The sequence below is a fragment of the Halictus rubicundus genome, chromosome 7, assembly GCF_050948215.1.
Source record: "Halictus rubicundus isolate RS-2024b chromosome 7, iyHalRubi1_principal, whole genome shotgun sequence".
Classification (NCBI taxonomy): Eukaryota; Metazoa; Arthropoda; class Insecta; order Hymenoptera; family Halictidae; genus Halictus; species Halictus rubicundus.
Window position 1 is genome coordinate 13818801 of NC_135155.1, and position 27956 is coordinate 13846756.

Genomic DNA, 27956 nt, shown 5'->3' on the forward strand with positions numbered 1-27956 from the left:
TAATACCCCGACCCCTCCCCGTTCCCACCTGTCCCCTCATTCGCGTTCGCGTTTCTTGTCAACCCGAAAACACCTATTCGTCGTGTTCCGTATCACTCCGGGGGCCACCTGTAATTACGGGACCCTGCAATTTATACGGACTTCCGGAGATCATCGTTCACCCTCCTCGAGCTTTCTTTCCCAAGATCCTCCCCGAGGATTCGCGAAAACGTGTAATCGCATTCCGCGAAACTGAGCTCAATTCACGGGATCAGTATTGACGAAATTAACATTCACAGGTGATTTAATAAAGCAACAATCTCCTGCACTAATCGGAAGACATTCTGGACTAGACAGACATTGTCCAATATTAAAAATTAAGGGATCAGTATTGACGAAATTCATTTTCACTAACGATTCAATGACGCAAAAATTTCCTACACTAATCACAAGACATTTTGCAGTAGAGCGATATTTGCTACGTAATATTAAAAATTAAGGAATCGGTATTAAGAAAATTAATTTTCAGTGACGATATAATCATGCAAAAATTTGCTGCACCGATCACAAGTTATTTTGCAGTACAGCGATATTTTCTACGTAATATTAAAAATTAAGGAATCAGTACTAAGAAAATTAATTTTCAGTAACGATATAATGATGCAAAAATTTGTTGCACTAATCAGAAGATATTTTGGACTAGAACGACGTCTTCTAAGTAAGATTCAAAATTGAGGGATCAGGATTGACGAAATTAATGCAAAAATTTTCTGCACTAATCAGAAGATATTTTGAACTGGAGCGATATTTTCAAAGTAATATAAAAAAGAGATCGATGTTGACGATATTTATTTTCACAAATGATTTACTCTGGACAATAAAAAAAGGAACAGTGAGAAGACAGTTTTCACTAGACATTTTCCACGTAATATCGACAACCAATCAGTGTCGTCTAAATTCATATTGACGAAAGACTTAACGAACACAGGAGTCCTGTGCCAATCAGAAGCCATTTTGCAACAGAGCTAAACCCGCACATCTACCAGCAGCGGTCCGATGCTTCTCCAGTGAAATGACTAACACGCCACAAGCTCATAAAGACGATTGAAAACTTCCATTTGCAGAATCTTCAGAAGTTCGCAAAACGATTTCGTGGTTCTTCCGCGATCCCGTTCGCAATAAACGATCGTTCGGGCCATTACTGTGAATATTAACGCGAACGGCCCGCGTTTCAGCGGAAACAATTAATCGGGGCCGATGATCGGGACGCATCCTAAACCGGCCCCGGCGAGAGTAACTCAATTACCGGTGGCCGATAATTACGCGTGCGTCGAGGCGAGCGTTACAAAGTGTTTCCGAGGCCCCGTGTTTCTTTCTACCGCCTGTGGGAAGACGTTGAAGAAGCAGCGTTTTTGCCGGTTTTTGCCAGGTTTTTGCAGGTCTCAGGTTCGTCGAAGACGTTGGACGGTCCCTGAGCACGCGATGCTATTTTTTCGAAATTGCACCAGAGCTGAAATTGTCGGCCAGAAAGTTTCGGCTGCGTGTTATATGAAGGAAGAGATAGAGGGAGAGAGAGAGAGAGAGAGAGAGAGATGTGGAGAAACGTTTTGGTTTGCTCGCGACCACACGCGAAACTATAACTGTTGCCGGCACTCTGTGAAAGCGAACCTAAACCCGATAGGACCGAAGTCGCTCACCTTCCCGAAGCTCGGAACACCTGTCCGACAAGCTGACGAACGCGGACGAACAATTCGCCGGTTATCTATTAACTTATCCCAACCGGGGAACCGCTGACGAGTGACAGAGACACACCGACTAGAAAGTTTCTGTTCAAATTCTTGACAACGTGCTCGCTCGCTGACATCGCTGGATGGAGCTTCTCTCTCTCTCTCTCTCTCTCTCTCTCTCTCTCTCTCGCTCTCTCTCTTGTTCCTCTTCTATCGGTAACTCGGCGTGAGTTGATTTTCAAGCTCGTGGCCCCCAATTTTATATCTATGTGTCGCAATGGTTCCCATCTTAGTTTCACCCTTTGCACTCGAAGCTGTTTCCATTCCAAGACACTTTCTGACCTAGAATATTTCCATTGTACACGATTCACATCCGTTCATACATACGATGCTTATCAGAACTGTTCGCATTTATAAAATTAACATTTTTAGGGAATCTCTTAGATGCATACAAAGTTTATCACTGTAGTTCGTATTTAGAAAATTAACATTTTCAGGAATTCTGAGATCGAAATTGACCTAACTCCCGCCATGTTGGAGTTAACACTAAACCTACCGACACTTCTTGTATACCTGCTATATATATTTGCTATATATTGTAATATTTGCTATATTTGTTTTTATCAATTTTTAGGAACTTGTTAGCAATGCGCTAATCCTTTAAATATTGCTGAGGAAACGTTTTTGTTAGAAAATCGAAGTTGACCTTCAAACGTGCTTGACACGTTCACCTACATAAAGACTAATAACATCAGTATGCACAGGAATATTTCCGCCAGAATATTTCTCATTGCGTACAATAGTAATGACGGAAATCAATATGGTAATACTTCCTGAGACACCCTGTACATGTCTTTTTACGGATTTTATGCACTTATGACAAAAATGAGTAGGCGAGATTTAAAACAGTGAAGAGATTAGAAGACTGTAAGAGTGTTAACACTAAACCCAGCAACACTTCTTGTATACCTGTTCCTGGTCAAAATGACCGGTCCTTAAAAAAAGTCATTGTTAATACATTAAACGTAGATAATAGTCAATTTGTTGCTGAATGAATTAGTGGATGAACAACTTCCATAAAATGGCGATAAAAATTTATTATTTATTATACAAAATACACTGCGATGCTCTCTCCTCGATTTTCAAAATTACACTCTGTCGTCCATCTTTGCGGTCTAGATGTATTTGTCATGAATCAGTATTATCGACCAGGCACGTGCGTAGCTTGATAGCGTCTCATTCAATAAGGCAATTCTTTTATACTGATTGTTTAGGTGTAGAAGAGTAAATACAAAAAAAAAAACAAATAAAACGAGAAATAAATACTGAAAAATACGTTGTATACATACTTTAAGAAAAGTCGTAAAGATAAATAGCGATGTGATAATGTTGTATGTACGAAATTGTACGCAGAAATTCGCAAAGGTCAATTTGCCCGGCCGTGAGTAGGTTTAGTGTTAAAAATGGCAGATTGGGGGATGAGACCTCTGTACAGAAGGCTGTTCGACCTGAAGGCAGCCATAATTCGGCAGGGGATGCAATTATTCGGAGTCAAACGTCTTGATAGAGCGAGAAAAAGGGAGGAGTCCCGTTTCATAATTCCATCGGGGAACAATTTCCACTTTGATCCTTCCAGGGGGTGGATGATGGGGTAGAGAGGGGCGAGAGGGGGAGGGAAAAATGAAAGGAGCTACCGGGGAGAATTGTTGGGGGTCGTGACGCAGCTTCGAACTCGTTAAGATCGTCGACGGAAGGGGTGCTTGTAGCTCGAAAAGCACCGGACATAACGCTAACGCGGCGCATACAAACGGCCGCTAATGGCGCGGATAGCTTTTGTTGTTTTTAATTAACCCTTTCTTTTAAGACGGCCGGCGGGACCGGTAAAACGGGGCCGGGGCAGGAAAAGGGTTCAGAAAGCAACGCAGATCCTCTTTCCCGCCTTATGTACACCCCTCCCCTTCCTACCCCCGCAGCCCCTTTGCCGAACAACGTTCCCCCGGTTTCCCGTTTACCGTTTCCCGCGGGGGATGTAAATATGCGGGGAATTGCACCTAGGAGACAGAGCCGTGCAATTAAACCGTCATCTAATTAGCGAGACTGATTGCCGGCCGGCCCACGGGATCGACTGGAAAACAGTTCCACCTGAGAGCTTCAAAAGCAAAATCATTTTAATACGCGTTAGTACATCTAATCTCGCACTCCTCAATATCAACCCCTTTGTGCAATATTTATACAAAATGGATTGGTCAAAAGTAGAAAATTCTTAACTTACTGAAATTATTAATAGAGGAAAAAAGTGTTACGTAACTTTTGTTTCTTAACCCTTTGCACTCGGCGCTATTTTCATTCTAAAACTAAATTTTTCTTCCGTCTTAGAATATTTTCATTTTATTCATACGAAACTGATGCGATTTCCACATATAATATTTAAATGTTTAGTAATCTGTTACATACCAATTTTGTAATGTAACAAACATTTTGTAAAATTTCTCGTAATTTCTTTGAAATAATACCACAATAATTTCTAGTGGTGCTTCAGAGTCACCACTCGAGTGCAAAGGGTTAAAATCGACTTGGACAATTTTTACTTTGCACAAAAATCTAGCAAATGTGAGTGTTATCCCTTTATTTTAGAAAAACTCGTTTCTGTCTGATAATTAAGTATTATGTTGATTTAAATTAACTGTAAAAGAAAATTAAATTTTACTTCTCGCCGTGAGACACTTTAAATTTAAATTATTCTGAGTGTTGTGAAACAAACACAGCAATCGACACGATGAAATCGTGGATTTCGTATAAAAATGTGGTACGACGATAGAAAAACTTATCACTTTTGTCACATTGTTTTTCTGCTGAAACATCGCCGCGGAATGAAGCAGCGATACGATTGCAGTGGAATTGTTCTGAGAAATGTACCGAGACGGTCCCCACTATCTACGCATGACAGATAAGGTTACTTTAACTGCTCGGTAATTAATTTTTAACTGCCGGCTGACCGATTTGGAAATTTTATAGACAGCGCTGAATTTGTTGTGTGAGATTTTCCTCGCGACCGAAACTTGCGACTTGCGTGAGATATTCGATATTACTATACCGAATTTTACAATTACTAAAATGCAAACGTGCTGGAGTAACATTTATCAATTCGGTTCTATTAAAATTTCACTGCTTCGATTCTTTGGGAATTTTGGAGACTGATAGTGGTACTGAAATATATTCAAAAATAAAATTGTATATTTTATATGAAAATGAGAAATCTGGAAATGGTGATTTTCATTCTTCTGGTAGTCTCAATTTACTGTGATCGATTCGGTTCTACTGAAATTTCATTGCTTCGATTCTTTGGGAAATTTAGAGATTGATAGTGCTACTGAAATATATTCAAAAATAAAATTGTAAATTTCATATGAAAATGAGAAATCTAGTCTCAATACAGCGAAACCGAAAAGACGAACGGTTCGTCTCTAAACTCCCATGGCATTATGGTTACCGGGGAGATAAAATTTTCGATTAAGGATTGACTCGGGGAACGCGATTTTATTTGTCGTTCCAGGGTATTTTTCGAGTCGTACAGCGCCGTCCGAGAGCTGACAAAAGCCGCGGTTGAAAGGCGGGGACGACAATGAAGAGGATAAAGAAGAATAGCGTTAAGAGTCGGCGCTTTGTCGCGGTCTCGGGACTGTCAATCACCGGTGATAGGAAGCGACACATTAATCCGAGGAACAGCCTGTTGACCGCACGACATCTTCTCCTCCTCTGCGGTCAAACGAACCCCGTCCACGGCCGCCCATCTTATTTTCATGTCGCGTCAGAGTTTCTTTGTCGGCAGAGGAATGGGAACGCGGGACCGCCAAATCGATCAAATCCGAATCCACCGATTCGAATTGTCAAGCATCTCTTGAAACATTTCCTGGTACAATAACGATTTAGGTTATGTTCGAGCTTGAATCTCGACGACAGAGTCGAAAGGTCGTGTTCGGGATAAAATTGTGGAAATTTTGACAGAATCAAGATAAAGCGATGAAATTGCTCTTAAATTCAAGCTGTTTTGTTGCAGAATAGAGGAAAAATAATTTTTGACATTAAAAAAATTACCTAAGTCACTTTCGAACACTTTAAAAATCTCTTACTACAGTAAAGTCTTGAACCTAATCCTCGGGTCCGTGCTGTGACATACGGTGTACAAAGTATTCGGATACTCTTTAAAAACAAATAACTTTTAAAATTTGACTAAACACTAGATGTTAGAACGATTAATTTAATAAGTAATGCATAAATAATTTTTTTTTAGAAATTGCTACTGGTCGTAACTGCGAAGAAAAAAGTAGAGGTTACGATTTTTAAGTTTTTTATCTGTGTCTGTAACAACAATTTAAAAGGTCTCTTTTGTAGACCTTGCAATTACGACCAACAGCAATTTAAAAAAAAATTATTTATGTATTACTTGGTAAATGAATCCTTTTATCATCACCGGAAAGATTCAAGCCGTTTGTCCAATTTTAAAGAAGTTATTTTGTTTTTACAAGGTGTACGAATACTTTGTACACCGACTATAGGTCGTGTAGGGCTACCATTTTCTTGTGACCGCTTCGACCGCGTCGAACGTAGAAAAGGACAGCGCGTGTAAACACGGACCGCGCGGTCGAAGCACTACGTCCCGTCAATTAAACCACTAAAAACCACTCAAATTATATCGTGTTTAGAGTCATTTTAACCAGAAAAATGCCACAAATAAATCGGTGAAAGCACCATAAAAAAATAATGAGACATAAAGAAGTTTTGTAATTGGACTAGTAGTGGTTCACACCGATGTGCATGCCCCCCGGTGGAGGGGATGGGCGAACTGACTAAGATCGTGTAGCTCCGTGCGGCTTATGTCAAGACTGTACTAAAAGACTTCACAGATCTCTGCGAGCATTCTAAAATCTTATGCTGCCTCTATGCTCCCCTATAAACTTTTTAAACGTTCCGTGATCCCTCTACGTGAACTTAGAGATATTTTTTAATTCTTCTAGTCCTCAAAATGGTTTCTAAATTCGTTCTAATTGTTTTCCAGTTCCTCCAAGAATTTTTGAGAATGTTCCACTTTTGGATCTTCTTTAAGAATCTTTTCTCCAGCTTTGTATTATTCTGTCGAGTTGTATTATTTCATGACAATTTGAAGGCCCTCAAGGTCCCTCTGCGGAACACGATATAATCGAACTGTGGCTTTTAGTTTTATATCTTCCACGCGAGGGGAATATTCGATCGCGAGTTGCGACGCTTGCAAAAACTGACCAGAGCTGACAAATGTTGGAAGAGGCTGAGCTGGACAACGGTTTTCACGGATGAGCACCGAACCGCGGTATAGTTGTCTGCATTATGAACTGCCTCGTTTCCAGCGGAAATAACGTCATTTGCTTCACAGCGACGTCCGCGACAACGGATCCAAAACATGTGCGTTCGTACGTTCGAAAGAGGATCGGCTCTGTTGGCGAAGAGAAAAAGATTGATCAGTAGAGGCCGGAGGATCGGAGGAAGAGCCTTAGAGGAGCAGAGCAGCGCGACTCGGGCCACCCATCCGGCTGATTGCACACCGATAAACGCATTATTTAATTACCGTGAGTAATTACCGATTATTACACGGCGCGGCCTGTCCGGGCGCACTGTCCCGCCATTAATTACACGAACGATCGGGCGAAACACTCGTTACGCAGCACTCTTTAATCGGCTGGACTCGCTGCGGCCTCTGCGTCCGGTTGTAACCGATCGTGGTCCTCTCTCTCTCCCTCTCTCTCTCTCTCTCTCTCTCTCGCTCTTGTTCTTTTCTTTTTTTCCTCGGGGAGGCGTTCGCGCGACAGGAAAGACTGCTGTTTCTTCGTCTCGCGGGGTTCTTGGGTCTTATAAAACTTTAATAGAAGCCCCGTTTAATTGGCGATTCTGAACACCGTGCAATAATTGGGCAACGAGGCCCGTTCCGCCGAGCAGATCGCCTCTAAACGATAAATTCAAGAGAAACGTAAATGGAAGATAAGTGCTGTTTAGTGTTGCGAGTTTCAGGAGTAGAACAGTATAATTTAATTACGGTTGTAAAACTCTTGTTAGCCAGTTGCGGACCACCACTGTCACAAACGGGCGTCGACGAAATCCCCGGCTGTTGCCCGAGTTCTCTTCCGAACGGTTTCCAATTTGTCTGTGGCCGCGTCATTAACGATGGAAGAAAATCAACGTTGCTGTATATCGTAACGTGTCATCCCCGGGATGACCGATCCGGCGACCGATCCCACGGAACAAGCAATTCCCGGGATTAGGATTAAATATTGATGGCCAGCTTGATACAGATTAATGTGGATTCCTCCGCAGACGAAACCGACAGCGATTTGTCACTGGTCGGGTCGAATCCGCCCCCGCAGAGGCTGATCACCACCTAGGACATCCTGCAGATCCTCCTGGCCCTCTTATCTCCTCCGTTTCTCTCTTTATCTACGAATTCGACCCTCTGCTCCGCTATGATTGACTGCGCTGCCCGAGAACGTTTTTACCATGAGATACCAGCTCGCTATGGGAATCTATTAGCGCCGGGATTCGCGATAGCATAAGATTGAGGGACAGTGTGTGAAAAATTTCGTCGACGAGGCTGAACGAAGCTGAACAGATTTGTCTTTGTTTTGCAACGCACAGTGGCCGGTAATATTGTTTTATTTGGTTGTAAAGCACTTCTTATTTCATCACAGTTACATTCGAATCACGTTCAAATCGTTCATATTAGAACAGATTAGATATCTTTAATTTGCGGAGAAAATCAATTGAAGGAATAGATTTTAATATTTAGTAGTGTCAAAAACATCTGTCGGATGAAAATTGCATGATTTCAAGGGACACCAGTTTTTTTCTCAAGGTTACAGTGTTTACGTTCCAAGGTCATCGGTGTTTGTTTTCCTAAAGGAACCTTGTGATTCTCTTTTGACGTAGTTGCAGAGAAACAAAATATTAGGGCTCATGAATTATTTAACATACACGTATTATTGTATTGTTATTGTTCGAGACACTGTCCAGGAGACAATAAAGCAAAAATGTCTTCGACTGTAGAATATTTCCCGAGAATAAATTTGAAATGATAAATACGCATTAGTCGAACGATCGCCGGCTAAGGATGTTTATGCGTATTGTAATTTATACAGAAACGTTTTATTCGCCTCGTTAATGTACCCGATATGGGGGAAAAAACTGGATTAAATTCTATCGAACTGTATTCGATCCTTTTGTTGGGGACGTTTTGTAAGCCGTAAATGCGTAAAGGTGCACATTATGTATGATTGCAAGACGCCTTATAATATTATAAGGTTTATGTTATGAGACTGCAAAAATAATTGCCTGACAAGATGAGGGGGTAGTGTAAGATACGCGCTATAAAATGAGATATGTATTGTTATTTAATCCCTCATGTCCAGAAGGTACTTTATTGCGCCACTTTCATCGGAATGCTGCTACTGACCAAATACGCCGGAGCTTTTTTAAATTGTTCAACTTGATTCGATTTCAAGTACCATCGTATGGGTTTATACCTTGATGGTCGCGATGGCTATTTATACTTGGATGCCACTGGTCGAACGGACTCCGAGCGATCGAATTAAAAATTACTATAGAACAAGAGACTTCCTGTGCGATTTCGTTTTCTGTTTAAACATTCCTTTGAATCACCGCAAGCCGCCATTTGCAAACCGTCAAGCTTACTTTCGGTTCTAGAAGTGATTTTGTCTGAGACATCGACTTTATACTTTTATATTTGTCACTCGACCGTGTATATTTCAATGAAAATAGCTCAGAAATTACTGTGGTTGAAAATAGCTCAAAAATGACTGTAGTTGAAAATAGCTCAGAAATTACTGTATTGTACACTGAAATGTGGCTAATTTAAAAATTGTTATAGCGTGTATGAAAATAAAAATAATTTCTGACAATTTGATAATTCGATGCGAAGATGAATTCGACAATTTTTGATAGCATCGTTTCCATAAAAATGTTACTGCAAATCAGTAGTAGGGCTGCCCAATTAAAAAATGCCAGCCAAGAGGGGGAAAGAACAAGAACAATGCAAACGAGAAATATTGTAACAAAAACTGAACAATTGCTCGAAAGATTACTAGCAAAGGTACGAAGAGAATCAAGGAAAATCCAAACCAGAATCAGTGTAACTTTGACAAACTGAACAAATTCCAGACTTAGCACTCCTACCAAAACCAAATGTACTAAGGGTGCAAAGAAAAAAAATCGCAAAATCCTCGCGTTCCTTTTCAAGAACCTGGTCGAGACTAGAAGGTTAGGAACGTCGAAGGAAAAGGTCGGTCGAATGTTTGCCACATGGGGCGACGGCGATGCGTCGCAGGTTTTCTCGCTGAGGCTGACGGTTTACGGAAGGCGTCGCGGCGCTGTTAGATTGTAGATAGTAGGGGTGAGGGGGGAGGGGGGGGTGGTTGGCGCACGGGTCGTCTTGACGCGCGTGTCGTCGTCGAAGCGTTCGAAGCGTCGAAGCCGGCAGTGAAAATGGTTTGTGCCAGAAAGTCTCGGGATAAGTTAAACACGGGCCGCGGTCCGGGGGCGTCGTAAAGCGCCGCGGCGCCTCGGTGTTTACGCGGGGCGACGTCGAGGCCCACCAACCGCGTCATCCCTTTCCATCGACACCGATCGTTCGGTCTCGCTCGCGCGAACGCGTCGCGTCGATTCACTCTACTTATTCCGGCCCGGGCTATTTTCGAGCGCGTGACAAATCTTCTATGCTGCGCGCCGTTCCGCGCCGCGCACCGGCCGGATTTATCGAGCGACATTCTGGCCCGTGCCGTGCCCATATGGTAGCCACGCGAGCTATTCTCGGCGGCGAGGTGCGATCTGCGCGATCTCCTTCGGCAAGTGTAACCACTCGGACCGACGACGAAGATCGGACATCTTCCGGATTCGCTCCGGAACCTGCTTCTCCTCTATCTCTATCCCCCTCCATTGTATTATTAGAGGGAACCCATAAGTAATCAATTATTTTGAAATCTAAAACAAACCGTGTATCATAGTAAATTCTGGTTTTTATTTCTTAATTTATTATATAATCTCCACGGAAAACTGTAAAAGAATAACGTGTTTCCTCTTGAACGATCGGTGCAGAACTAAAGGCAAGACAAATTCTTTGAAGATAATTGATTGCTTATGGGTAACCCTAATACAATGGTATACCGACTGTTCGCAACGTTATGCCCAATTCTCGCAATACCCTTCTGCTAGATTTCACGCATTTAGGGTGAAAACGAGTGACAGTAATTTCAGGTAGGAGATAGATTGAAATAATTAACACTAAACCCACCGACACTTCTTGTCGGCTTCTTGATATCAAAGTTGACCTTCGAACGTCCTTGACGCGTTCACCTACAAAAAGACTAATAACACCAGTACGTGTATGTACAGGAATAATAATTCGTCTCGCTAATAATCATTAGAAAAATTGTTCGTCGACCTCCGTGTTGAATTGATCACGACAGTTCTCGTTAGGATTTTCCTGCCGTTAATCGAACAGAACAAACGAAAGCTAGCATCAGGCTATTACGTGGGAGTCCGGATGATCGCGGAGAGACAATAGCAGGCCAGATGGCCGGGAAAAGCACAAGTCACGGGCAAACTTTCGGCGCAGCGTTTCCCGGGGGTGCATTACACCCCATTAAGGTCGGTCGCGGCTTTTAAGACCTAAAACACGAGGCCGTTTGCTCTAATACGAAACCAATGCCAACGACCATACATCATACTCCCTCGTCCAACAAGCCCGAGGACGTCACCATGAATCACGGCCGAGATGCTAATGTACCGATTTATCTTGGCCCAGCTTTATTAAGACTTAGTTTTTCACCGGGCGCAGGGAACGCTGCTTCCACCGAGGTTTCTCTCTCTCTCTCTCTCTCTTTTCATGATTCTAATTCGTGTGATAAAGGAAGATCGATATCTGGAGGTCGGGGGAACACCTATGGCCAACCTACGGGATCAGGACTGACAAATTCCACCGACCGAATAGACGATTATCAATCATCGTCCGGTTTGCTAGGGAACATCATTCTCCGGTCTCTTTAGAACCTCACGATTATTTCTTCTTCTCCCGATCGTTTTTTCGACTGTGATTAGATGCGGACGGACGGTGTGGTTTGATGGGAGGAGATCGATGGCGGCATTTGTTATTGTTGCACAAGACTGTGATACAACCGACCGTCTCGAAAGTCTCGAGTCGCTTAAGTTGTTATTCAGTGTTCAAAATTCTGTTCAAGATTCTCTTCCTTCACTGCCAGCGGATCGTCGATTTCGTTTGCAATTTCCTATTGTTTGAACGGTTTTTTCGTCGAATTTTCAGGAGATGCATATCACTTTTCTGTTACTTAACATTTTGACGTTGAAAGTTTGAGGTGATCGAGGCGTTTACAACAAATCTGTTAACGATCGTGACAAATTAATTCGCGAGCTTGCAGGACATCGTGAGCGGTATACTTTTCTATTTGTATACTTCCTAGGATTTCGAAATATTTTAGGGACCATTCACTTTATCCGAATTCGAGAGAAAATATTGGGCGTTCCGTTTAAGAAAAACTGAAGGTGACCCCCTCGATGAAGAAGAAAAGTAACGAAAAACAGATTGCATCACTGTACGTTCCCCTGGAAGCCGTGCAACATTTGTTTGAAAAATTGATTCGTATGACGAAGAACTGAAGAGTTATTTTGTATTTTAGTTTGATTTGATGTTGGTCAGCGAGAGGGTTGAAACCATCTGCGTATCCATCTGCGCCGTCGCCGATTTGGCAGCTGTAAGAAACCGAACGGAGCCATCGCCACCACCGGCAAGTTGGCAGCGAGGGTGGCAGCGAGGGAAGACAGCGTCGGGCCCAGTGCAAGGGATTTACGCGTCTTGGCCCGTGCACGATAAATCATCGAATAGGCGTCGCCCGGAGTGACACGGTTAATAAATGCACCGGCAAACCGTGAATTACACACCGAGGGGTTGTGCACCCCCTGTGTCGCGCCCTTTGTTTCGCACCCCCACCAGTCTCTCTCACTTTCTCTCTCTCTCTCTCTCTCCCTCCGTATTTCTCTCTGTTTCGCCACGCGCGCAAGCGTTCGACCGGTAATATCGAAACATTGAATCTTTCGCGTTTACACGAGAAAGCCGAATAAATTTGCCTGTAATTGGCCTGGACACAAATCGTTGTTTGGAGAGTCGCGAGACCTTGGGCCACGGTGATTTGTGGACGGAAACGATTATCCGGGGTCCTTTCGTTCCTGGATCGCTGGGAATTATGGAAACGACCTGCGATCGAACGTGGATAGGCGAGCTCGATACGTGTTCTTGATACTTTCGCGATGATACATGTCTTTGGTTACATATTCTGACTTGCCACGTTCGAACGACAAAAAGATTGCAATTCTTACGACTCGATAGTAATTGTTATATAATGCCAATTTAGTGTCAGAATGTACAGGGTGTCCCAGAGAAAGCGTGAGGCAACGGAAGGGACGATTCCCGAGGTAAACAATTTTTTTCCATTGGCAATTCGCGCCGAAAACTGTAGGAATGTTTATTCATCCGTGTTCACGTTTCCCGGAGCGGGTGAGATAACAACATTTCCTGGAGACCGGGTCCGCGGTCTATTAATAACAAAGCGACTCGTGGGGCGGTAACTGTCGAGCAGTTTGACCCCGCCCGTTTCTATCCACTTTGTATCGACTTTTGAAATTCCTTGCCGTTCGAAGGAAGAAGGGAAGAGGAAAGAGAGAGAGAGAGAGAGAGAGAGAGAGAGAACCCTATAAATTCGTTCTGGCTACGCGCAACGGCGGGATGGCGGCGGCGGCGGCGGTCATCATCATCGGAGAAGAGCGTAATCGATGGCTCTACGATCGAGGACCATCGCGGTGCACGCGATGCATCGGAAAGAGGTCGTGCACGGGGCCAACCGGGCCGGACAGACGATGAAAAACAGTTAATTGGCGTGGATCGTTGGATCGTGGATCCCAGGAGAGCCGGACGACGTAGATGACTGGTTTCCAGGCACGTAAAGTATTGGAAGGCGAACTTCGGGAAATTCTGCTGGCCGGCTGGGGCTACGCTAAATTGCTCGCTATACTCTCTCTCTCTCTTTCTTTCTCTCTCTCTCTCTCTCTCTCTCTCTCTCTCTCTCTCTCTCTCTCGTCCTACGTCTGTCTTTCCCTCTGTATTACCAGGAAGGGCATCGGAATTTAAAGTATGCGTATCCGCTCCCGTCTAAGGTTATACGGGAGCAGAAAGAAATTCTGCGCCGTGCGCCTAGTTAATCGGCCATACACGCTGCAGCCACCAACTATTTATTAGATGCACGTACCACTACTACCTGCCGACTGAATTTCGCCGTTTCCGCGCGTGCTTCGCGTGCTACGCTGACGGACACGTTCGACGGCTTCGCGAAAGCCTCGCACATCATACGCTCCGCTGCGGAGTGTCGCCATTTTAGGTGGAAAAAAGTCATGTCAGGAAGTAGATACAACATTCATATATTCTTCTCTCAAAATGTTTACCGAGCCTAATTATACCCATGGTAATTCATTTAATAGCGATATCGAAATCAGTACGTGAAAACTCCGAACCGTAATACGGCGAAATCGTATATATTTGTTCCAAAGAAAATTATGTCAGGGCAATAGATATGAATCTTTAAGCTTCTATGCGCCATATTCTATATTAACATAAGTAAATATTTACATTAATGTTCACACAGTTCGTTAATAAAGTCCTTTACAATCATATTTAGAGATTTCTTGAGTACCAGTTTTCTATGCCGGTTAGTATACTATGCCAAACAAGGAAGAATTCGTGTGTATCTACAAACTACGACTTAATAGCAATGCTGTTAATTACTTCTGATCGCATCATAAATTATTATAGGATGATACCACAAAAAAATACAAATTCGCTACCGAAAGGACCCGAAGATCTTGTATTAGATCTACTTTCAACGAGAACTTCCGTCTAATCCCATAAATAACTAGCTTGATAGCGACAGCGATATTAGCGAAAAATTATTTCTATATTGTTATATTTAGATATCATTGTTATACTTTTTCCTCCTAGAATGGCCGTTCGCAACACTGTGCGCTGTTTGCCCTTACGAATTGTGCTTTGAGACAATTTCGTTTGTTTTGCAGTTGACCTCGAGTAACCTTGAATGACCTTCACAATCGGTCATTGTATTCGTCTCGAAGCGCACCGTCAGAGTGTAAATAGAAACCCGTACCGTTCCATTTAGAAAAACAGAGTTGACCTTCGTATCTCCTTGACACCTACACCTATAGAAAAATTAGTAACATCAGATTATGTGCTCCTCGGTACCAAGCTTTTCTTCCATCTTCGAAAGCAAGCGAGTTGTTCGCTCGGAAAAATTTTTGGTTTTGCCCAGCTGTGTGTTACCTCGCTGTTCGAAGCGCCGTGCATCGTTGGAATTTATTTATTTATCGGAACGCGTCCGAAACACCGAAAGCCGTCGTCACGATTTCACCCGTGTCGCCCGGGCCGGGCAACTCGTGTCTCTCTTCCCGATCCAGTCCCAGTTGCCATTCGCAATTTTATCGCCTTCGTTCACTTCGAAATAGAAACGGCGACGGTGTAACGACTGCGAGGGAATGCGCCGTTAATGCACAACTCGATGCACCGCGCTTCCTGTCGATGCTGCGGGTCACACGGTCCCGGTCACGTATTTTCGAACTGGATCGAACATGTTCGTTTATTTCCTGGCCGGTCAACACCGGGTCCGCCATTTTTCTCTTCATTATTTGGAGCGCGACACGCTGTTTCTCGGCCATTTGCAATGGAAAATGTTTTGAACCGTAAAACTGATATGACTTGTTCTAATATTTTTACCGATTACTGAGAATTTATCTATTCACGATCATTTACTTGTTTGGGTATACAGGGTGCTTAAAAAAAAAACGATTCAATATTTATATGGTATATAGAACACAGCCTTCGTAAACATAGGTCAGAAGGTCAACCGTTTCTGAGATACGAATATTTTTGTTCGCTAGCATTATGATCAACTTTCTTACGATGGATTTCATACCGAATCATTCAGTTGTGTATCGAAGGAAGGAGGACAAGCGGAGAATCTTCTGTAAATATGAAAAGGCCAGTAGAATCACGCGGTTGGCAAACAAAAATGTTTACATCTCAGAAACGGTTGACCTTTCGACCTATGTTTACTAAGGCTTTTATACTCAGCACAGAGTGTTTATATACCGTATAAATATTGAATGTTTTTATTCAACACCCTGCATATTATAAAAAAAAAATGATTACAAAATTTGCATAGATTCATTCTTATTATTTTTATAAAGTAACGTAAAATAGTACCGTAAACCTAGGAGGCGAGCAGCGGGACAAATGCTGCTAGCGGACGTGTTAATGTCAGCGAGTGAAAATACATTGTGTACATAGCGAAACCAAGGTCACCTTGGCGTACACAGAGCCGAATGTTTTCTTTTCTTTCTCGAGATTGTAGGGGACTCCGTCTGTACACATAGATGGGACGTTCCCATAACTCTTGGGACTTCCGGGGTCGCGGCCGAAGGACGAAAGGATCATTAGCGATTTTTCGAGGGGGGGGGGGGTGGTGAATCGCGCGGCCCTCTCGGAAGGACAGACACGTCCCGCCGATATAAATAAAGTATCGGGGGATATACGTATAAAGAGAAGAGAGTTCTCCGCCGAGCCGGTGGCTGACACAACGACGAGCCAAATGAAAAATGCCGAGACGGACGATCAATGTAAATATATTCATGACGTGGGGTGGCTTGCTCGCGGCACGGGGATGCCCCGATACAAGCCCGTAATACATATGTACGGGAGCATGCATGTATGCATGCACGGACACGCGCGTTTCATAGGATCGGGTGTGGGGTTCGTTCGAGGACCCGGTGCCACTCGGACACAGCGCACATAATTCACTCTTTGGCAGCTCATTACAATTTAAAAAGGCCTTTGTCAGCGCGCACCCCCGACCGTGATTCCTTACGAGCTCGCGTGTCACGGCCCTGTCACCTTTTCGGGATGCGACGCCTCCGGGACTTGCTCTGAAAGCGGAACAGGTCGACTGAGTTTGTCAGGTGGACGTATCGGCCGACTTCTTATCAAAAGTATCGGAAGTAGTCGGTAAATTTGTAAAAAAAAAAAAAATTCGTCAAAATTCGTCCTCAAAAAATTAACTAGATGAGGCTTCTTCTAAATCACCGTGGTCTAGGAGTGGTTTATCAAGTCACAGAAACCCTCAGTCTGACTGATTCTTCCGAGACGATGACGTCAGTTTACAATCATTTCTCGATGAATCGGACTTCAAAATCATAATCTTCAAATTCTAAAAAGCCAATACACGAAAACACAACTCAATAAACTGACTTTCTGTAATCGGTAGACCGCGGATTTTTATGCAATATTGTTTGCATTAATTTCAACCTGCAGGAGCCGCAGAAATTTCTTTCATTAATAATTCTAACGAGCTGGAAATAGTACATAATTGTAAGATTTGTTAAATATTTTTACTGTCTTGCATTTGTTCTCCTTTTCGGCGTCGAGGTCGAGTTTGATCTAACTTCTTATCAAAAGTATCGGAAATAGTCGGTAAATTCATAAAAAAAAAAAAAATCGTCAAAATTCGTCCTCAAAAGATTAAATTAACTAGGAGAGACTTCTTACGGGAGTGGCTTATGTCACAAGTAAAATTGCTGTTGCAAAATTGCTTCACAAATCCTCAGCTGTGAATAATAAATTTGAGAAAGCAAAGACCTATCGTATGGACATAAATAGTTTTATACGCTGTCAATAGTCCTGAATAAAATGCAGAACTCGTGAAAGCGTCTAACGAATTGCGCGAATGTTGCAGCGAACGAGTATCCGAGATTTTTCTGGTGGGTCAATCGAAAGCGCCTGGCCCGTTTTCGTCCCGAAACGATTCCATCGTGCACTGTCAGCTGTGTCGACGGTAATCAGCCCTCTGGCATTCATCAAACTCGCTGGTACAAAAGACGATCCCGGTAATTGCTCGGGATCGGTCTCGAAAACGCCGACGGAGTAATTTCTGTTTCGACATGGCCGATCGGACCACTGGAATTAGAAATCGAGCCGTCGCTGCCCCTTTTGTTCTTAACCCGGACCGGTTTCGTTCGGCCCGGCAAAAAATCCTGGTCGTTGTCTCGATCGAGGAGCAATCAGCCACCGGACGAGTTCCTTCGATGTCCAACAATCGAAGAAGATCCGAGAACCGACAATCTGTTCCTCGGCGGCTTTGCATAACCAGGTGTCTAATAATTAGAGCGCGGACCTCGCAAAAGAAAAATGTCCGGCGTCAATATTTCATCCTTTAATCATTTCAACAAGCCGAAAATAGTTGATTGACTCATTTAATCTTCTTACTGTTTCAATTTTTACAGCAAATAAGCTTTTCATGAATTTCTCTCGGCATATATTCTGTTTAAATTAAAGATATAAAAATGCAAATCGTGTGACTTGGTCCCAAAATTAAAATGGCTCCGATTGGAAAGGGTGTACGGCCCTAATGAAGCAGAGCACAGAGTAAGTTGGTATTTCGAAAGCAGATCGGGTAAAAAATGTATCGAATAGACACAGGGGTTCGGCGAGGGGGTTAATCGACGCGATAAAAAAGAATGGCTGACGAGGCCACGTTCAAAATTCCCATCCGGTCGCAAGATGGACGGCTTTCCCAGCGACACATCCTTTCTCCCCGATCCTGGAGAAGGCCGGAGGAGAAGCTATCATCGTGGAAAATGCAACTGCGTTCCCGTGGGACCGGAATTTATATGTATTCCGCGGCCCGTCCAATCTATCGCGGGTCAAGCTGCCGGAATTTTAAGCGCGATACACACCGGCCTCCAGACGTATCGATACGGGGTGCTTTGTGTCCGTAATGTACAGGGTGTCCTGGTCAATTTTTCAATGGTCGAACGCGTTCCCGTAACGTGGCCAGGAATTGTTTCATTCTTCGACCCACCGCGCGGTTGGTTTTCATTTTTGTGCACGACGTTGCGTCTTTGTATAACTATCTTTGTATGCTTGTAGAATTACTTGTAAATTTATCAACCCAATATCCGGACACCTGGGTGCTTCCAATATATTTCTGAAAATTTTGTCTTGGGGATTTATACTTTCTTGGATAATTATAAATTTATTTCGTATTTACATTCCTGCGATAGCTCTGCTTCACAATATACCTTGATATAATTAAAGCGAGGTCCTCTCCAATAGAAATAGAGTTAGCCTGTAAATAAATTGACCTTGTATGAACAGATATTTGTGCCAATAATGGAAGCTAAGCATTCCTCATCAACAATATATGTTTTTATTAAATCCTCCAAAACTTTAGATTAACAATTTAGCTGTGACACTGTAGTAAAAATTAATATACATAGAAAACATTCCAGATTTGCAATTTTGCTGCGATACTGTAGGAAAAATTGACATACAGGGAAATTGATCTGAAGTCATAAGAGACTCCACGAAATTGTAATTTAACTTAGAAAAATGACAGATCAATAATAATCTCCCCCAAAAAAATTAGTGGTGTGCAAAACTTCTAGTTTTCTTCCTCACTATTACTTGCTGATCATTCCCTGTATATGCTCCACTAAATTATACTAAATATTCTAGAAAGTTCGATAACAACCCTGCAAAGACACAAAATATTTCAATCAGAATGAGATTTGTTAGGGAGCAGGGAAAATTTTGGTACGCACCTAATCAAAATTGTTTACTGTATATCGTGCATTGTGGATCGTTACACCCAGTATAAGGGCCAGCATCGCGACGAACGCCGGCCAATCGGTTCTTCCATACATTCGAAAGCTTACGAGGGCATAAAGCGCACGCCCTCTTATATCTATCGGCGATACGTATGCATACACGCGCAAGGAGAACACCGAAGGGCGAAGGGCGAAGGGAGGGCACTGGTCATCGTCGGAAAATTGAATTTCGTCCCGGAGGGCCGCTCGGATGAAGTATGCTGACAGTTGGAAAATTTGCGTTTAACCGTGTGCACGCGGCCACCCACCCCTCCGCGAATCTTCGACAGCCCCTTCGAGTTGGATCCTCAAGCTTTTAATTCTCGTTTCGAGTGCCATTTTTTTAGGAGTTTTTCCCCCGGAAGAATTTAGTTAGATTTCACTCGATTTTTAACCCTCCCTCTGCAACCTCATTTTTATCGACGCTGTTGGCGTACCGGGTCGTTTATGTTCACCGCTAATTTTTCCTTACTTGTCCTAGGGTTTCGAGAAATTTTTTTAAAATTCTGGAATACGTATTGAATTCCCTATTTTAATATATGATCGTTGGAACGTCAATTTTTTGAAGCATTAACGGGAATAAATAAATATTTATCCATTCCGGAAATATACATACGGTGTATCCGGAGTTAATACACATATAGTAGGTATAGTGATATCATAGCGTTTGTTTGGACAGATTTCAGGATTTGTTGGTTCGTGTACTCACCATGTGGCACCCATCCGTGGTGACATTTCTCGCAGCACCTGATGTGACGTTTCCCAGGGGTGAAAGAGTCGCAGGAACATCCGGTCACTGTACACCTGATGGACTGAAACAACAATCAGAATTTTTAATTATTTTACTTCTGGAATCACTAACACGTTACTGATTAAAAATTAATCGCTAAATTCTTCTCGCGAAATCCTATTCACAATTAGTTTACTTGAATAAATAACGCAATACTCGACGAAGAACCACAATAAAAATGATTTCGTCGAACCAAGGGAGTAACGAGAACGTATTATCTTGTTTAATTGTATAATTTCGAGATTATCGTTTACAGGTTTCAATTTTTACCTGACCACAGAACGCATCAGTAAGCTGTTCATCAGCATTTAATCGTGATATAATAATCGCGGCAGTGTAAATTACACCACGCTCCCGCTCGTTACAAAATAGTCGGATCGTTATTGCATCGGGTTACAAAACAGCTACGAACAACACGTTTACACCGTTAACAATATTAATCGCCCAAACAGTTCATTTTGAACATAATTGTAACAAGGTCGATTGAAAACTGCGAATCTCCAGGGAAGCTGAAAACCTCGTTAAACATGTCTGCGATACAGTCAAAGATCGATTTTCTGCGCAAACCTCGCTGAAGTCACAAAATCTGCGTCTTAGCAGTCACGACGAGAAAATCTGCAAAATCGGCAAGTTAGGATTGCACGATCCCGTCGTAACGAGTCGTCCGTTCGTTAAGACGTAGTCGGAAAGGCGAGAAACGTCTTCGGGGTGGGGGTAGGTGGGGGATTTTATTGGAGTTTTCAGCCCGGAGGAGGGCAGGAGAGAAATATCCCGGACAGTTTGGCGCGGATTAAAGGATCGTTGCCACGGGCAGGAAAAAAAAGGTGGAAGCACGGTGGGGGTGTGGTATTTTGAGTGACCGTTTGGTATAACGCCACCCCAGAGGAAGCTCGTAAGAGACGAGGCCGCTCGCCGGATTTTAAGGAACCGTGAATATTTTCCACCCTTCGGCACGGAATTAACCCCATGGGAGCCACCATCCAATCCTGCCCCCCGGGCTGGAAGGAACCGAGCCACCCATCCCCGGATCGGGTATTACTTTATGTACGCGCCGGAAAAGTTTATTTTCCGCTGTTCCGAATTACCTACAGGTATCCTTGGCCGTCTACCTTCCGCCTCGCGACGACCGGAAAATATTAATTTCTCCCACGAAACACACCCTCCGCTCCGAACTCGCCGAACAATGCGAATCAACCCTTAACGCGTGGGATACGCGTGATTTCAATCCGCTACACCGCTGTCGGACTTTTATTAATTCATTTTTAATATTTATTGTATTTTATGTTTTGCTATATATTTTAATATTTGTAAATTTTCTTTGCTTTAGTAGGGTCATTGCTTCGGTATTCAAGGATAATAGGTATCTGAAGGACCCCTGTAGACGAATTTTATTTATCAATTTTTAGGAACTTGTTGCTAATGCGCAAATATTGCTGAGGAAACGTTTCTGTTAAAAAATTAAAGTTGACCTTCAAACGTCCTTGACGCGTTCACCTACAAAAAGACTAATTACATCAGTATGTACAGGAATATAACAATAGTAATGTCGTCGATCAGGATGGTAATATTTGCTGACACACCCTGTACATGTCAGAAATCGCAATATTCTGATTAGACTCCGGATTTTATGGATTTATGACAAAAATGAGTAGAAGTTTGAAAAGGTCAATTTGACCGGCCGTTGTAGGTTTAGTGTTAATACATTATTTTCTCTAAAATAATTTCTATTAAAATTGTTAATGAAAAATATAAATTCAGCTCCTGCGTCTTGAGATTCATGCAAAAACTTTTTATTTCGCATAAAGATTCTAATTATGATGTATCCTGAAATGTGTTCTAGTTTGATACAATGATTAGCCACGATCTCGCAATGAAAAGACGTCGGTCGTTTCGTGTTTCGATTTCGTTTAACACTAAACCTGCCACGGTGAAAACGACCGGTTTTCTATTTCACAATTATTGAAATTATGAAAACGTTTTCAAATGACTGAATTGTCTTCTTTATTTAAGCAAATTTAGTTTAAGTAAATTTAATCTTCTCCGTTCTATAAGGCGTTTCACTTTTATACGTGTTGTGCTTGGTACGTTTCGTGTTAATAGAACGATTCGCGAGATCGGCCTAAATTCGAACGAATCGCAACGAAGCTCGAACACCACATGGCCCCCGGCGTTTCGCGAGGACCTAACCGGATTGTCTCCTGTTCTTCAGCATTGTATAGGCCTCGGTTGATGGCGTCTCCGCGACTTCCGCTATCGTGGCATACGGAAGGCAATAACATTTTTACGAGCCACGAAACATTTATTGCCCCGGCTCTCTGGCGGCGCGCGCCACGTTTTATCATCGCCCGTTCCTCCGCTTTAATACTCCCGCTTAAGGACGCCGCGAGTAGCTTCTGTATATTTTTCGCGGCCGTGTATCTTCCGATTAGGCTCGGCACGAGGACACCGAACGAGCTCATCAGTTTCACCGTTTCTGGAAACCCTCGGTCTGACTGATTAACTCTTCGGAGACGATCACGTCAATTCCTCGACGAGTCCGACTTCAAAATCGCAATCTTCAAATTCTAAAAAGCGAACGACAATACACGAGAACACAACTTAACCGTTTGCACTCGAGTGGTGACTTTGAAGCACCACTAGAAATTATTTCAAAGAAATTACAAAAAATATTACAATGTATTTGTTACATTACAAAATTTGTATTTAACAGATTACTAAACATTTAGATATTATATGTGGAAATCGGATCAGGTTCGTATCAATAAAATGAAAGTATTCCAAGACGGAAGAAAAATTTAGTTTTAGAATGAAAATAGCGTCGAGTGCAAAGGGTTAATAAACTGACTTTTTGTAATCGACAGACCGCGGATTTTTATGCAAAAATGTCTGCGTTAATTTCAACCTGTAGGAGCCGCATAAATTTCTTCCATTAATAATTGTAACGAGCTGGAAGTATTTTTACTGTCTTGCATTTGTTCTCATTTTTGTATCAAATGCATAAAATCGGCACTCTGGTAACCAATTTTGAAAAATTCCTCGGAGTCCCGCGTCGACATTCTAACACGTAAATACAGAGTTTATGAACTCCTCCCCTCCCCCTCTAAACAGAATTACAACTCCTACAATTTGAAATATTTCGACTGCAAAAAATTCTCTTATATAGTCCACGTAACAGAAAACAAGTATGCAAAACCTCGGCACGATACAGTTGCCGATTCCTTTACAAAAATTCCCAAAACGAGGCCTATAAAATAAAACCCTCTTCACCCACATAAACTAAAAAAAAAGAACAATTACATGAAAGAAACTCGTATAATAATTCACCCATTTTATCCCACACTATCAATGAACAAATTACGTTTCGTTCGTAAATAAATATTTTCACATTAATAAAAAAACTCGCAGCACAGACAGAGAGAAAGATAAATCACGTTACAGTGGCAACGTAAGAATAATAAAACGACGGATTTTCGCCGTGAGCAACGCGGGAGGGTTAATAAAAATCATTTAACAATATTCGTTGGTAAACGGGGAAATATTTCCGTTGAAAATCCGTTCGACGGAAGCAGCTTCCAAGGAAAACGCACTCGAGGCTAATCTACCTAAAACTCGGCATCCGGGTTGGTTAAATTGTAGCCGAATTCGAGATTGATTACAGTCGGGGGCGAGAGCGTGCTGGAGAAAGAGAGAGAGGGTGGAAAGAGGGATGGAGTGATAGAGAGAGGAGGTACGATTCGAGGCACACACGGGAATACGAAAACTCGACAGCACTCGGCGACGATGACGTCTATGCGATCTGCCGCGGCCAAATCCGCGCGGTGGATGCAGCGCGTTCGTGTTTAATGAACGGGGCTAATCTCCCCCGTTCGAAATGCAACGCTAACAGCGCCGCGGCCGGGCGGCAACTCGTTCATCGTTTGCAAATTAATTTGACCAGCGCGATTTAAACCTCAAGTATAAAGCTGGCTCGCGTCGACTGCTGCAGCCCATTAATGCGTTCGAGAGCATAAGCTGGTCTATGCGTTTCGCTGATCGGATCTCTCGTTCCGTTCCGTTCCGTTCCCAGCCCCGTTGCATACCGTGTGGTATTTTCACCGAAGAATTCAGTGACATTTTCACAGTTATTTGCACCCGCTGAACGCCCGATATCGATCCCAAAAATTCCCCCAAAATCAAAGTTATTTAACCAGTTAATTGTTTCGATCTCTTTGAAAAATGTGTACCCAAATTCAGCCGTAATAATTAACCGTACAGCTGTGTCGACGAGTATACTCGTCACAACACAAAATATTGCCATTTCTTCGTGACGAGTATACTCGTCAAAAACTGCTAACTAGTTAATCAATGGAACCGAATTACAGAAAACGAAACTTTATCGTAGATCGTTAGACTTTTTCTACGAATTTTAATTGTCATAGTGTGGACTTAATGACTCGTGGCAAGAATAGATAAATGGAAAAGAAACTGGAACAGTTTAAGAATGTTGGTACGTTATTTGCAATTTATTGAAATTATTGAAAGAAGAAATACATTTTCATCGAAATTTCATTCGTTACGATCAACTTAGAAAATTTCCTTCTTTACATAATAATTATATTTTTGTCAGTTTTCGCATACGATGTAGATATCGATTTTTGGCTGAAAAATAGAGCCTGAATTTTTATATTCAATGTATTTCTCAGGCTACTTGAAATTTTCAAGATTTTTGATATTTTTTTTGAGGAACATAAAAATACTCGTTAATTCTTCGTATGTTGTGCAACGAACAATGTCAAGCCGAATAGGTATCCTCATCCGCAATACGTCGAAAGTTGTCCCGAGCAATCGTCCTATATCGAAAGAAATCTGTATACTATTTAACCCCTTATACCACAATTCATTTTACGGGGGCAAAACTACTTTGAAGATCATAATTTCTTAAAAGAAAGAGAATATTGATACAGCGAATTCTCGATATATGTCCGGTCCTGCCAGCGTCATATATCGTCCAGGAGACATACCCTAGCTCTGTTATGTTTACACTCCTCGGCGTCCAAGGCCTCTCGACCTCCTTGGCCCCACACACGGATAATTCCGCGACGTTTATCATCCAGGTCTTGGCGACATATATAGAGAAATCACTGTATTCGTCGTATGTATTCTCCAATGGGTACCTTGATCCGAGAAACGGCAGAAACCGATTCCGAGCCGCTCTGTTTCGAGACAAAACTGTATCCCCTTGGAGTGGCAGTTAGGGCAGTGTCCCGTTGATTCATCGAGCCCTTGCATCGTGCAGTCGTGAAACTTTCATCCCCTTATTACACGCGTTCCGCTCGCGAAAAGAAGCAATTGCGAGAAGTCTCGTCCCCTCGTATCGGAAAACTGCGAGGACGCGTGTCGAAGCTAGGGAAACGCGTTAGAACGGAAAGGAAAACATAGGAGCGGCGTTCATGCGCAGCCGTTCCTCATCCTGATACGTTCCTGTGGCGGAATAACGATATGCTAACAGCCTGGCTGCGCTTAGCATATTGTCGCGGCCACAATGGCAATTTGCGTGATATATCTGCGCGCATTCTACGGGCAGCGTTCAAATGTACCGGAATTAACTGGCCGCGCGTTTCGCCTTGGAGACCGCGCTTGCCAAAAAACGAGGAATAAATAATCCAGCAGCGCTTCCTGCTGGCCCCACTCCATTTCCAGTAATACTGGCATTCGGAAAAATTACGTTACCCTAAAACCTCGCTTATCCGAACCGATTAATGCTAAACACTGTCCCTTGAATATCTCATTTTTGACAACAAAATTGCTTGGTTCAACGTGACAAATATCGTGGTGGAGCAACGAATTTTCTGAAGGTCATTTTGTTTTCTTCCTACCAATGTTTTTTTTTTATTAGGAATATATATTTTCGTCATCATAGTAGCTGAGGTCAAGACGAATCCGGCGACCTATAATACTATGACCTTCGCGTGACCTTGAGCACAAAAATTCACAAAATTTGGGCAATTGAGCGGCGAAGTTATTTCTGTTACCGTTTTTTTCAAGTACGTAATTTAAGAAATCCCTAAATCTTTTTTCTACTATTTTTCCAATTGATTATAACAATAATTAGTTTTTCACATTTAACTTTTGACAGTACTAACTAACCAGTTTTTTACAGTCCCTTTTACTGTCCAATTCAGACGAACCAATCCTGTTGTCGCTATTTTTTGCGTTCGAGCACGGCGTCACTTAATTTGCATTTCCATGCAGACGTTATCAAGGAAAATTAGATGTTTTGCAGCCGGACACATAATACGATGTTTCTTGACAATGATACCGAGGGCGGTGGGTATCGTGTACCACGGCCAGAACACGAGCAAAACGTTCCCATGGTGGATTCGCGCTGATGGATATTACAACGTATCAGGGAACGATAATTAATTGCGCAGATATGGATTACAGAAAATTACGCGAACGTGTGTTGCCAGTCAATAACACGGGGCGATATCGCGGTACCGGCGATGATCATCATAATTATAATCGCGACCGTGGCGGTACAGTTACACGGGGTATATGCGCGTGTACGTGTGCGTGTGCGCGCGCGTCCGTGTCCGCGCATTGTTAATTACAATACTGGAGTAGAGAATCCGGTTCCTGGTTTGAAACTCGTTAACAAATAGGAATCGAAATTCTGATAGGGATCGAAGAAAATCTGTCATTCGAGCCTTACCCTCCCTAAACGCTGCTCCTAAATTGCAATGTAGCTAACAAACTAAACCGCGAATTGCGTGCAACATTTCCGGAAAAATTGCTGGTTCTTGAAATCGATCAATGGCGATCAATCGATCAAATCGAGTAACAAATAGGATTTTATTAAAAAGTTGAGTTTTTGAACATTCAAAAACACAATATCCCCTTAACCCTGGATTGCTCGTGATACTTTTTAGACTTTTTGAAATTTTTGTGAACGATTTCCTAGACTCTGAAAAATGAGAAGGCGAAACAGAAGAAAGATCGAATTTAGTATTACTGGTACAATTACCAACTTTTATATTACTGCCCTTAATTGATGCAGACAATATTTATTTTCCATAAAAATCTGCAGTCCATTTCTGTTTCTGTTTCTTGACAAAAAATTATGGAAAAATTCATGAACATTCTACTAACGAATTTTGAAAAAATTCCAGAAACTTGGTTTTTATATGAAGTTATCGTTTATATTATTATGGTTATTGGCATGCATTTTTCGAAAATCTCCAAAAATCCGAAAAATGCATATTTCTTATAGAAAATGCAGTCACGAATTAAATACTAATCGATATTCTGAAATTCTCCCAATCCATTTACAGTTTTAAATGTCCACTCATTCTTGCGATAATTTCTGTTCGTCAGAAAGATGAACAAGTAACTGAAAAAGCTGACTCAAAAACGAAAGTCGTTTATATGCATACATCTGCATGTACGTTGTGCATGAAACGTTTGCACGTGTAGGAAGCGAAGGCAGGAGGAAGACGTTTCGTCGCCGTTTTTGACGGTGTTGCGAAGGGGGTGGCGGGCTATAGTATCGTTATAGTATCGCTATAGCGGCGTGTGCCGCTAATATAAAGACAAATGAAGCTGCCATAGTCGGCCATGTGTCTTTATACAGGCAGCGACCCGCGCCACCGTGCAAGCTGATTCGCGGGAAA

At 42.5% G+C, this 27956-nt stretch overlaps 1 protein-coding gene across 1 annotated transcript in view; it reads right to left on the minus strand.

Annotated features, from left to right (window-relative positions):
- LOC143355543 (uncharacterized) overlaps window positions 1-27956 on the minus strand; it is a 373911-nt gene that overhangs the window by 226905 nt on the left and 119050 nt on the right. Inside the window, exon 3 of the mRNA XM_076790434.1 lies at window positions 20227-20329. Within this exon, the coding sequence (XP_076646549.1) occupies window positions 20227-20329 (103 nt within the window). The remainder of the gene's footprint in view (window positions 1-20226; window positions 20330-27956) is intronic.